Source organism: Bos grunniens, chromosome 6 (assembly GCF_055505025.1).
Source record: "Bos grunniens cultivar Pamir isolate PY7600 chromosome 6, Bosgru_T2T1.0, whole genome shotgun sequence".
In the NCBI taxonomy this organism is placed as follows: Eukaryota; Metazoa; Chordata; class Mammalia; order Artiodactyla; family Bovidae; genus Bos; species Bos grunniens.
The window spans coordinates 82,445,180-82,457,053 of record NC_141170.1 but is presented as its reverse complement, the minus strand read 5'-3'; the positions used below and the strand labels follow the sequence as shown (position 1 = coordinate 82,457,053).

Below are 11,874 nucleotides of genomic sequence, written 5' to 3'. Positions count from 1 at the left end.
TTAATAGAGAACCATTCTAGTCATCAAAAAAGGCTTCACATGGAGACAGAATTATCAGAATTGGCTAAATTGCCTTGTTACACTGTCATTGAATCCCACCTACCAAAAGTTGCCTTGTTTTAATGAGATTTTTTTTTCATTAAATTGGTACATTTCTGAAAACAGTGAAGAAGCTTCCTGTGTTTTCAGAAAAGGTAGGTAGGTGGGTATATCTAGAAATGACTACCTAAAGAGTTCTAAAGCAATACTTGATAAAGGGGAAAAGAGGAAAACATGCCAGAAAAAAAAATAGTTTTTAGAAAAGCAGCACAGAATTTCGTTCATGCAACAAATATTTAGAATTTACTGAGCATCTCTGTGCAGGCACTGCTCTTGGTAATGCAATTTTAGAGCTCAAAGGGACCTTAGAAATTATCTGGTCCAGTCTCCTTATTTCATGGAAAATGAAAATTCTGAGGCCCCCAAATTTAAAATATCTTGGCTATCTCCATTCAAAATTAAATGTAACAGACTTTTCTGTCCCTTAAATTGAGCACTTATGTATGCTATTAAATGTCTGTTGAAAGCTATTGTTCTCTACCACTTTTAAATTGTCTATAAGCCTAGTAAAACAATACATGGTAATTATTTTTAAAACTTATACACAGCAAAAAAAGGTTTTCTAAGTGGGCTAATTAGCATCAGTCATTAGATTAATAAGTCTTACACTCACCTTTAATTTCTCCTCTTCCCAGGACGCCCATCGCTCCTGTCCACACCCCCGCTACTCTCAGTTGCTGTCTTTCCACTCTGTCCTTCCCACTCCATTCTCCCACATGTACCCCCCATTCACATTTCTTTAAAACCAGGGTCAAGTCACATGACTCCTCCCCTCCCTACCCCCAAGGTTCTGAACATTTTCAAGGTCCAAGGCTTTGCCTGGTCCCTCAGTGCCAAAGTTAGCTTCTTTCTCCCCAGTCTTATTTACCACTATTCTATTTCCTCTGATGCGCCCTTCAGGTTGTTCCTGGCCCTTTCCTAAACATGCCCTCATATTCAAGCTCCTGCTAAGGCATTCTCCTCCACGCAGAGTGCCTTTTCACCCATCATAACCTTCAGAACGCCCATCCATCCTGAATGCCGTCGGCCACCCCCGCCCTGTCTTCATTTTCCCAGCAGCCAGCTCTCCTCTATGACAGGAACCACATTTGACCTTCTATCAGATTATGTGGATAGACGACTTAATTCTTCTACTGAAAGCAAGCTACCCATTCTGCAAGTACAAGAAGAAACAGTTAGGCTTACATTAAAACACCAAATTTATTGCATAATATTGAACTATATGCACACACATAGAAAATAAACATTTCGTATAACTGTATATCTTTTTTTAAATCTTGTATTATAAAGACTGAAAAACTACCAATTGGAATAAGTTTTAAAAACAAAAAGCAAAAATCTACAGTCCTTCATTGAGATTTGATGCTGTCTCATGGTTCATAAATACTTTACTTTATATAAATAAGTCTTTTCTCTAGTGACTAGGAATTTAAAGTTAGGCGGACATGGATTCTTTGCTCATATAGAATTTTCTTATCTCATGAAGAAGGTTCAGCATGTTGTGATTTTTTAAATACATATATTTGCTTCAAACACAATCCCTAAAATCCCATTGTAAACAAACATTTCAAATGCAATAAACAAAAGTCCCATAATAAAGAATATCCTTTAGCAATTAGGGAATTGGGGGGGCGGAATCTGAGTAGAAATATTTGCAATTGAAATACAAATAAAAACTAAAACAGACTGCATGCACCTACTAGAAGGAAAGGAAGGGAACATTAAGTTAGGTAACAGAATGTGATGAAAAGTAGCAGGTGGGGAGGGAAGACAAAGTGGAAGAGATGGAAAGTGATAGTTATAGAAAGAGGCAAGAAATTTAGTTTTTCTAAGAAGAAATTTACTTTTCTAAGAGGAAATACTCCTTAAAAAATTAACGCGACTTGCTCCAAAAGCAGAATGATGGAAGAGGGTGGGAACCTGTTACCTCATCTTTTTGTCAGAAGGGTCTGGCGAAGCGACCAGACAAAATTTGGCTCAGCTGCAAAGCTAAGCAGCTTTGCACAGCTTTGAGGAGGGCCAGGAACAGGCAGAGCCACAGGAAGACAGCTAGGCCCTCGAGGACTTTAAAAAAAAAACAACAAGGCATATTTGTTAAAGGCTCCCATAAATTCTCAAGAGTTCTGCCAAAGTCATGGACCCAGACTCAGCTTGTTGGGCTTGGGAATTTCTGAAGTAGTCCTTTCCTCCTTAGTCCTGAGGGTTGGGCTGCAACAAGCCAGGAGCATTTCCAAGGCTGCAGAGAAAGGAGACGTTCTACATGTGCAGGAGAGAAAGGACAGGTCAGTCCAATCATTCTTGCAGAGGAATGAGAAGTCAGAAGAAGGACAAGGAAGTGTTAGGAGGAAAGATCAGGGCTGAGAGAGAGATTTGGGAAATAGTTTAAAAATCTACTGCCATTTTATCCAGCAGAGTGCAGCACAGTCACAAGTGCAAGGAACACTGGGGAGTTTGGTTCGGGATTCAAAAGTTCCAACCTGCTATACAGTAAAAAAAATAGAACTCACTCCCTATGATTTTCTGTATGGGCCTCACTGTGGCTGTTGAGGAAGGAAGGGAACTCTGGGGCAAGCTGGGGTTCTCAGGCCAAACTGAACCCCTCGTAGTTGTCCAGGGCCTGAGTCAGCCGTGCCCGCAGGACCTCTTTGCTGCTGTACTTAGGGAGGTCAAGAAGGTTGTAGCAAGTGTGGGCCACAGGCAGGTACTCCTCTCCGCTGGCTGTGGACTGGATGACGATCTGCAGGCTGGCCATGCCATAGATGGGAATGCGATCACTGCCCGTCAGGAACACTGTGGAGAAAGAGAAGGGGAATTACCAGCTACGCAAACGTGCTTTCGGTGGCCCTGGGAAGTACCGAAGGGAAGGAGTGACACCCTATGGCTCGTGTGAGAAGTGCAGCCACTTTTACCTGTGATCTCATAGGGCTTATGGCAGAAACCTGTCGGGGGTTTATACCGACCTGCCAATGCCAAGAGGCACCCAATGTCTCCTTCGGGAACCAACCAAAAATGGGCAAAGCGTGTGGACCGAACTCACCTTTCTTGGTCAAACTTTTCGGTCTCTTTGACCATTTCATAACTCCTTGGGAATTAAAAGTACTAACCTAATCTATTGGATCATAGACTTTCAAGGGACTTGTGATCTATACTGTTACTGTGTACTGTGGCTTAGGTCCCAAACTTGGATTGGTGGTAGTCAGGAAGCGCCTAGCCTCGCTGAAGTTCGGAAGCTAGATGGAGCTCTAGCTTCAAGAACATCTCTGAGGTTAACGGTTACTCGGATTGGGACCGCAATGGGTTTTTTCCTTTGGTAACGCTGACTCTTCGGAGAAGGCAATGGCACCCCACTCCAGTCCTCTTGCCTGGAAAATCCCATGGACGGAGGAGCCTGGTAGGCTGCAGTCCATGGGGTCACTAAGAGCTGGACACGACTCAGCGACTTCACTTTCACTTTATATTAATATTAAATATGCTCACTCTTACAGAGCAGGAGATTGACTTTCAAATTCTGTTTTTTTGGTTTCATATGGACTTAGAAGTCTATACTTTTCATTGGCTAATTTCAGACCCTAATTATATATTGACACAAAGAAAGCACCACGTGAATAAATGCTCAAAAATGCCCTCACATAAAAAATGACCTCGGACCTAGTCTGTCATACAGAGTGAAGCATGTCAGAAAGAGAAACAAATACCATATATTAACGCACATATGTGGTACCTAGAAAAATGGTAGAGACGAACTTAATTCCAAGGCAGGGACAGAGATGCAGAGAATGGGCATGTGGCTATGGGGTAAGGCGGGGGGAAGGTGGGACTAACTGGGAGATTAGGATTGACACATTTACCATGTGTAAAATAGATAGCTAGCGGGAGCCTGCTGTACAGCACAGGGCGCTCAGCTCAGTGCGATGACCCAGAGGGGTGGGAGGGAGGTACAAGAGGGAGGGGATATATGTATACACATATAGCTGGTTCACTTTGTTGTACAGCAGAAACTAATATACCCTTGTAAAGTGATAATATTCCAATAAAAATTTTTTTAAAATCATCCTTCCCTGTAAGGGATGGCCTCCCTCAAATATGTGTTCTCATAAATGTTATCAGCCTTCACAAAATCAGAGAGGAAGAGGATTGCTGCCAGAGGAAAAGAGCTGACCTCAGGGAAGCCAGGAAGAAGATGACAGTCTACGTGGCCTCAGGGTCTCCTCTCCCCTCAAGTTTCTGCTGCTACCCCCTTTGCTGGTGAATTTCCATTTGGGATCTGTGTGCCTTTCCCTTAAACCAGGAGATCTGACGCCGGCAGTATACGAGACATTTCACTCCTGCGACACACTGTGACTTAGGAAAAAGAGACCAGCCCTTCTGCTTTCCCAGTTTTCCAGCACCGGATAACCTTCTTTGTGGAACTGCTAGAAAATCTACAATGATACCATTAGTTAAGGAGCACTTTCAAATAACCTGCCACTACCTGAGGCTGTGATATACAAAAACATATATAAACATTCTTGCCAAATCTATAGAGTCTAATAAAGACAACAAATATAGTCTAATAAACTCTAATGTTATTAAGACTAGAGAGTCTAATAATAGATTTATGAAAGTCTAAAGGTCTCTGAACAGAAAAATGTCTTATTTAAAGGAAACCTCCAGCCCAAGAGCAGGCGCTTCCTGATTGTCACAGCTCTTGTCCCAGCCTTACAGGCTCCACTGGCAAATCTATCCTGTCACCTGACTCATATGCCACTGTTTCTCAAGAGCCCATGTAACTGGGCAGAGGGGAAGCGGGTATTTTTTAAAGAATTCTTCTGTAAGATCTCCACTTCCTCTCATCTTTACTCCCTGTGAGCAGTAGAATCTGGGGGTAAATCTTGCATTAACACTAATATATGCTTATTCTTATAAAGCAAAAGAGACTGCCTTTCAAATTCTGTTTTTAAATTTTATACTATTCACTGGCTAATTTATGACCCTGATTATAGAATGACACAAAGATTTCTACTATTTTTAAGAGGCTCAATTTGTTCATGTAAACTAGACTTAATGCTCCTTTCTGAATGTATTACCATTCTCAAATGTCATCCAGCCAGTCACAAAGGACCATTTATTGTATGATTTCATTTATATGAAATGTCCGGCACAGGGGAATCCACAGAGACAGCAGATTAGTAAGGGCTGGGAAGCTCGGAGAAAATTGGGAATGATTGCTAATGAGTACACTTTCTTCTCATCGTTTTAGAACATGATGCACATGTTCCAAAATTGATAGTTTCACAACTGTGAGTATACAAAACCACTGAATTGTACACTTTAACTTATTTAGTATGTGTGTGTGAATTAAATCTCAATAAAGCTATTATAACTCACATCTGCCCAGTTACACTTGGAGTGGACACTCTAATATTTTTAAAAGGCTAGAGAAATAAGGGCGGAGAAGGCAATGGCACCCTACTCCAGTACTCTTGCCTGGAAAATCCCATGGACGGAGGAGCCTGGTAGGCTGCAGTCCATGGGGTCGCTAAGAGTCGGGCACAACTGAGCAACTTCACTTTCAATTTTCACTTAGGAAATGGCAACCCACTCCAGTGTTCTTGCCTGGACAATCCCAGGGACAGAGGAGTCTAGTGAGCTGCCATCTATGGGGTCGCACAGAGTCGGACACGATTGAAGCGACTTAGCAGCAGCAGAGAAATAAGGGAGGTTAATCCAAACAATTTGATTTCATCAATGTAATACTTCAAGGAATCACTTACATATAAAATACCTAGTATTTCTAGAGCAATAAAAAAAAAAAATCAGTGAAATGCTTTTCTTCCTTTCATTCAACCCATCCTATTAAGCAACAAATAAAGATTAACAACTTCTCCTGTGCCTGAGATACCACTAAGACAAAAAGTGTAAATATATATCCTTACTTAGCCTTTCCCCAGAGAAGGAAATGGCAAGCCACTCCAGTATTCTTGCCTGGAAAATCCCACGGACAGAGAAGTCTGGTAGGCATATAGTTCACAGGATCACAAAGAGTCGGACACGACTGAGTGACTGAGCACGTTTACCTTTTACCATTTAAAAGAGCTGAACTTCACCCATGTAGTATACCATCCTATACCAAATACAAAACCGAAATGTGGACAAATACCGTATGGACATTATTGATACTTACACAGAAACTTCTTCTTCTTTTCCAATGGGAGCTCATGAAATGTTTCCCAGAATAGTTTCACGGTGGGATGTGTGGCTGAGTAATCACCCTTGTAGATGGCAGTCTGCCCAAAAAAGACAAAAAGAAAAAAAATTATCTTCCAGAAGCAAAATATTACAAGTGGACATCTGTACACCATTTGCACTAAGAAATAAACACTGAAATGAAGGAGACCCCCAAAACCAGTTAATCACAGATCACTTAGAAAGAGAGCAAGCTCTGGGTATTCCTGCCCAGGCCGCTGCTACACTCAGAAGTAAAAGACTGCATCTTTTAGGCTTACCTCTTCCAGTTCCTCCCAGTTGTAGCTGCTGTTCCCCACCATCATGGCCCTCAGTTCTGAAGGCTGGAAGAGCTCTAGCACTTTGCCACCACACACCTTTAAGAAGCCGCTGGAGAAAGCTGTGTACCACTCATGAACTGAGATTTGGAAGACATAATTCACATAAGCATCCACAAATTCCTGCCTGCCAGGAGACCAAAGAAATAGAATACATTTAGCCCAAGGATCTGTAGAATTTATCAAGTTCCCCTTCTACACTGAAGTTGAGAGATGAAAAATCCTCACCAAATTCTCAGCAGGAGGCATTCTACAGCATCCCGCAGGTTACCACCCAGCTCCAGGATTCCAACAATGACTCTCAGGTGATCGGGGGGTATGGGAGACAGGAAGGAAGGGAGGGCAGAAGGTAGGTGAAACCATAATATTGACTTTATTTCTCCTGAGGTGCTCCAGTTTTCATCTTGTTTATGGTCCTACATAATTTAGTTCAGAAAAGACTTATTCTGCTTAAAAGTCTAAGATGATGGTTCTAGATTACTACTTTTCAGAAATTAACAAAGCTAACACCACCTACATTTGTATCCTCCCCTATTTTAAAGGTAATCTCCTAAAGCCTCACTCTAAATCCCTTAATCACCTCTGGAAAGAACTGTCTTATACAATGGCTCTATCTCACTAGTTCAGTTGAGATTAGTTCAGTCGCTCAGTCTTGTCCGACTCTTTGCAACCCCATGAATCGCAGCACGCCAGGCCTCCCTGTCCATCACCAACTCCCGGAGTTCACTCAGACTCACGTCCATCGAGTCAGTGATGCCATCCAGCCATCTCATCCTCCGTCGTCCCCTTCTCCTCCTGCCCCCAATCCCTCCCAGCATCAGAGTCTTTTCCAATGAGTCAACTCTTCGCATGAGGTGGCCGAAATACTGGAGTTTCAGCTTTAGCATCATTCCTTCCAAAGAAATCCCAGGGCTGATTTCCTTCAGAATGGACTGGTTGGATCTCCTTGCAGACCAAGGGACTCTCAAGAGTCTTCTCCAACACCACAGTTCAAAAGCATCAATTCTTCGGCGTTCAGCCTTCTTCATAGTCCAACTCTCACATCCATACATGACCACTGGAAAAACCATAAACTTGACTAGATGGACCTTTGTTGGCAAAGTAATGTCTCTGCTTTTGAATATGCTATCTAGGTTGGTCATTACTTTCCTTCCAAGGAGTAAACGTCTTTTAATTTCATGGCTGCAGTCACCATCTGTAGTGATTTTGGAGCCCCAAAAAATAAAGTCTGACACTGTTTCCCCATCTATTTCCCATGAAGTAATGGGACCAGATGCCATGATCTTTGTTTTCTGAATGTTGAGCTTTAAGCCAACTTTTTCACTCTCCTCTTTGACTTTCATCAAGAGGCTTTTGAGTTCCTCTTCACTTTCTGCCATAAGGGTGGTGTCATCTGCATATCTGAGGTGATTGATATTTCTCCCAGCAATCTTGATTCCAGCTTGTGTTTCTTCCAATCCAGCGTTTCTCATGATGTAGTCTGCATATAAGTTAAATAAACAGGGTGACAATATACAGCCTTGACGTACTCCTTTTCCTATTTGGAACCAGTCTGTTGTTCCATGTCCAGGTCTAACTGTTGCTTCCTGACCTGCATACAAATTTCTCAAGAGGCAGATCAGGTGGTCTGGTATTCCCATCTCTTTCAGAATTTTCCACAGTTTATTGTGATCCACACAGTCAAAGCCTTTGGCATAGTCAATAAAGCAGAAATAGATGTTTTTCTGGAACTCTCTTGCTTTTTCCATGATCCAGCGGATGTTGGCAATTTGATCTCTGGTTCCTCTGCCTTTTCTAAAACCAGCTTAAACATCAGGAAGTTCACGGTTCACATATTGCTGAAGCCTGGCTTGGAGAATTTTGAGCATTACTTTACTAGCGTGTGAGATGAGTGCAGTTGTGTGGTAGTTTGAGCATTCTTTGGGACTGGAATGAAAACACCTTTTCCACTCCTGTGGCCACTGCTGAGTTTTCCAAATTTGCTGGCATATTGAGTGCAGCACTTTCACAGCATCATCTTTCAGGATTTGGAATAGCTCAACTGGAATTCCATCACCTCCACTAGCTTTGTTCGTAGTGACGCTTTCTAAGGCCCACTTGACTTCACATTCCAGGATGTCTGGCTCTAGGTCAGTGATCACACCATCGTGATTATCTGGGTCGTGAAGATCTTTTTTGTACAGTTCTTCTGTGTATTCTTGCCATCTCTTCTTAATATCTTCTGCTTCTGTTAGGTCCATACCATTTCTGTCCTTTATTGAGCCCATCTTTGCATGAAATGTTCCCTTGGTATCTCTAATTTTCTTGAAGAGATCTCTAGTCTTTCCCATTCTGTTGTTTTCTTCTATTTCTTTGCACTGATCGCTGAAGAAGGCTTTCTTATCTCTTCTTGCTATTCTTTGGAACTCTGCATTCAGATGCTTATATCTTTCCTTTTCTCCTTTGCTTTTCACAGCTATTTGTAAGGCCTCCCCAGACAGCCATTTTGCTTTTTTGCATTTCTTTTCCATGGGTATGGTCTTGATCCCTATCTCCTGTACAATGTCATGAACCTCATTCCATACTTCATCAGGCACTCTATCAGATCTAGGCCCTTAAATCTATTTCTCACTTCCACTGTATAATCATAAGAGATTTGATTTAGATCATACCTGAATGGTCTAGTGGTTTTCCCAACTTTCTTCAATTTAAGTCTGAATTTGGCAATAAGGAGTTCATGGTCTGAGCCACAGTCAGCTCCTGGTCTTGTTTTTGCTGACTATATAGAGCTTCTCCATCTTTGGCTACAAAGAATATAATCAATCTGATTTTGGTGTTGACCATCTGGTGATGTCCATGTATAGAGTCTTCTCTTGTGTTGTTGGAAGAGGGTATTTGTTATGACCAGTGCATTTTCTTGGCAAAACTCTATTAGTCTTTGCCCTGCTTCATTCCGTATTCCAAGGCCAAATTTGCCTGTCACTCCAGGTGTTTCTTGACTTCCTACTTTTGCATTCCAGTCCCCTAGAATGAAAAGGATATCTTTTTTGGGTGTTAGTTCTAAAAGGTCTTGTAGGTCTTCATAGAACCGTTCAACTTCAGCTTGTTCAGTGTTCTGGTTGGGGCATAGACTTGGATTACTGTGATATTGAATGGTTTGCCCTGGAAATGAACAGAGATCATGGAAACTAACAGAGATCATTCTGTCGTTTTTGAGATTGCATCCAAGTACTGCATTTCGGACTCTTTTGTTGACCATGATGGCTACTCCATTTCTTCTGAGGGAGTCCTGCCCTCAGTAGTAGATACAATGGTCATCTGAGTTAAATTCACCCATTCCAGTCCATTTCAGTTCGCTGATTCCTAGAATGTCGACATTCACTCTTGCCATGTCTTGTTTGACCACTTCCAATTTGCCTTGATTCATGGACCTGACATTCCAGTTTCCTATGCAATATTGCTCTTTACAGCATCGGACCTTGCTTCTATCACCAGTCACATCCACAGCTGGGTATTCTTTTTGCTTTGGCTCCATCCCTTCATTCTTTCTGGAGTTATTTCTCCACTGATCTCCAGTAGCATATTGGGCACCTACTGACCTGGGGAGTTCCTCTTTCAGTATCCTATCATTTTGCCTTTTCATACTGTTCATGGGGTTCTCAAGGCAAGAATACTGAAGTGGTTTGCCATTCCCTTCTCCAGTGGACCACATTCTGTCAGATCTCTCCACCATGACCCGCCCATCTTGGGTTGCCCCAGAGGCATGGCTTAGTTTCATTGAGTTAGACAAGGCTGTGGTCCTAGTGTGATTAGATTGACTGATAGCCTTGTCTATCTCACTAATGATCATTCATATGCTAATTAAGACAATGCTGTGCTGTGCTTAGTCAGTCCTGTCCAACTCTTTGGGACTGTAACCCTCCAGGCTCCTCTGTCCACGGGGGTTCTCCAGGCAAGAATACTGGAGTGGGTTACCATGCCTTTCACTAGGTTATCTTCCCAACCCAGGGATAAAACCCTGGTTTCTCACATTGCAGGAGGATTCTTTACCATCTGAGCCACTGAGGAAGCCAGATTAAGACAATAGCTTCCTGCAAGCCTGACTCACAGCAAGATGGCTTCCTGGGCTGTTTATTGTAGGTAAGGAGTTAGTTTTTTGGGCAGGCTTCTGCAGGCTGCAGGTCAGAGTTCTAGTTTGGTTTGTTTTTTTGGCTGTTTGTGATTTTTTTTTTAGCCATTAAAAAAAAAAAAAAACTGAAATACAGTTAATTTTGAATGTTGTGTTAGTTTCAGGTGTACATAAAGATGTTACAGAAAAACTCAAACTTTTGGCCAACCCAAATTATAGTAGTGTGTATGTTAACCCCAACTCCTAATTTATCTTTCCCCCACCATCCCCTTTGGTAACCAGAAGTTTGTTTTCTATGCCTGTGAGTTTATTTCCTTTTTATAAATAAGTTCATTTATATCATTTTTTAGACTCCACATATAAGTGATATCATATGATATTTGTCTTTCTCTGTCAGAGTTCTCATATTTTTATATATGGTCTGGCCATTGTCTGTATGTATATTCCACCTCTGACTAGTGAGGATGTGAACTGAGGCATAAAGCAAGTTTCTGAATGGTAATAATACAATAGCACTTAGCACTTGCCTAAGTTGTTTTTTAACACTTAAAACATTTCTATCTATAGAGCCAGACAGTGGCTTTGCCACTTATGGCTGATGATCCTTGGGCAAGTTATTTAATCTCTCTGTGCCTCATTCTTTTCATCAGTAAAATGGGGAGAATAAGAGAATGTAACTAATCGGACTATTATAAAAATTAAATGAGTTAATAAATGTAAAGTTTTTAGAACTGGGGCTGCTTTGTAAATGTTAGTGATTATTGTTTATGGCTAGGAGATTTTGTTTAGGAGTATGAAATTGTATATAATGTGTATGTAAAATATGTTTAATAAAGGCATTAATGTAAAAAGATTTTTGTCTTAAAACACACATTATAAAAATATAAAAACATGAAAGAATATGCATAAAATTTGTAAGAGTTTTGTCTGTGGAAAAGGAGGGTGAGAAGAGAGGCGTAGGATTAAGAGGATGTACAGCAAGAATGTCAATGGTTTCAGGAATTCTTTTTTAAAAAAATCTGAAGCATATACTATCTGTGTTTACTGTGGATCATAGATACAAAGTTAGTTTAGTGCTTTTCTGTATTTATGTCTTTTTCTAAAAATTAAAAAAACTGACACTAT

At 41.3% G+C, this 11,874-nt stretch overlaps 1 protein-coding gene across 10 annotated transcripts in view; it reads right to left on the bottom strand.

Moving 5' to 3' along the window:
• Positions 1 to 1,280: 1,280 nt before the first annotated feature.
• Positions 1,281 to 11,874, bottom strand: part of HERC3 (HECT and RLD domain containing E3 ubiquitin protein ligase 3) — a 198,476-nt gene continuing 187,882 nt past the window's right edge. For 9 of the 10 annotated variants that reach the window (XR_015165648.1, XR_015165647.1, XM_086406461.1 and 6 more), the window contains 3 exons: positions 6,585 to 6,768; positions 6,263 to 6,365; positions 1,281 to 2,889 (listed from right to left, as the gene is read on the bottom strand). Coding sequence is in view for 7 of the 10 variants with exons in the window: in XM_086406461.1 (XP_086262587.1) it covers positions 2,681 to 2,889; positions 6,263 to 6,365; positions 6,585 to 6,768 (496 nt within the window). In the remaining 3 variants the exon portion in view is untranslated. Of the gene's footprint in view, positions 2,890 to 6,262; positions 6,366 to 6,584; positions 6,769 to 11,874 lie in introns of those variants that run through there. The other variant, XR_015165646.1, reaches the window with a different exon arrangement.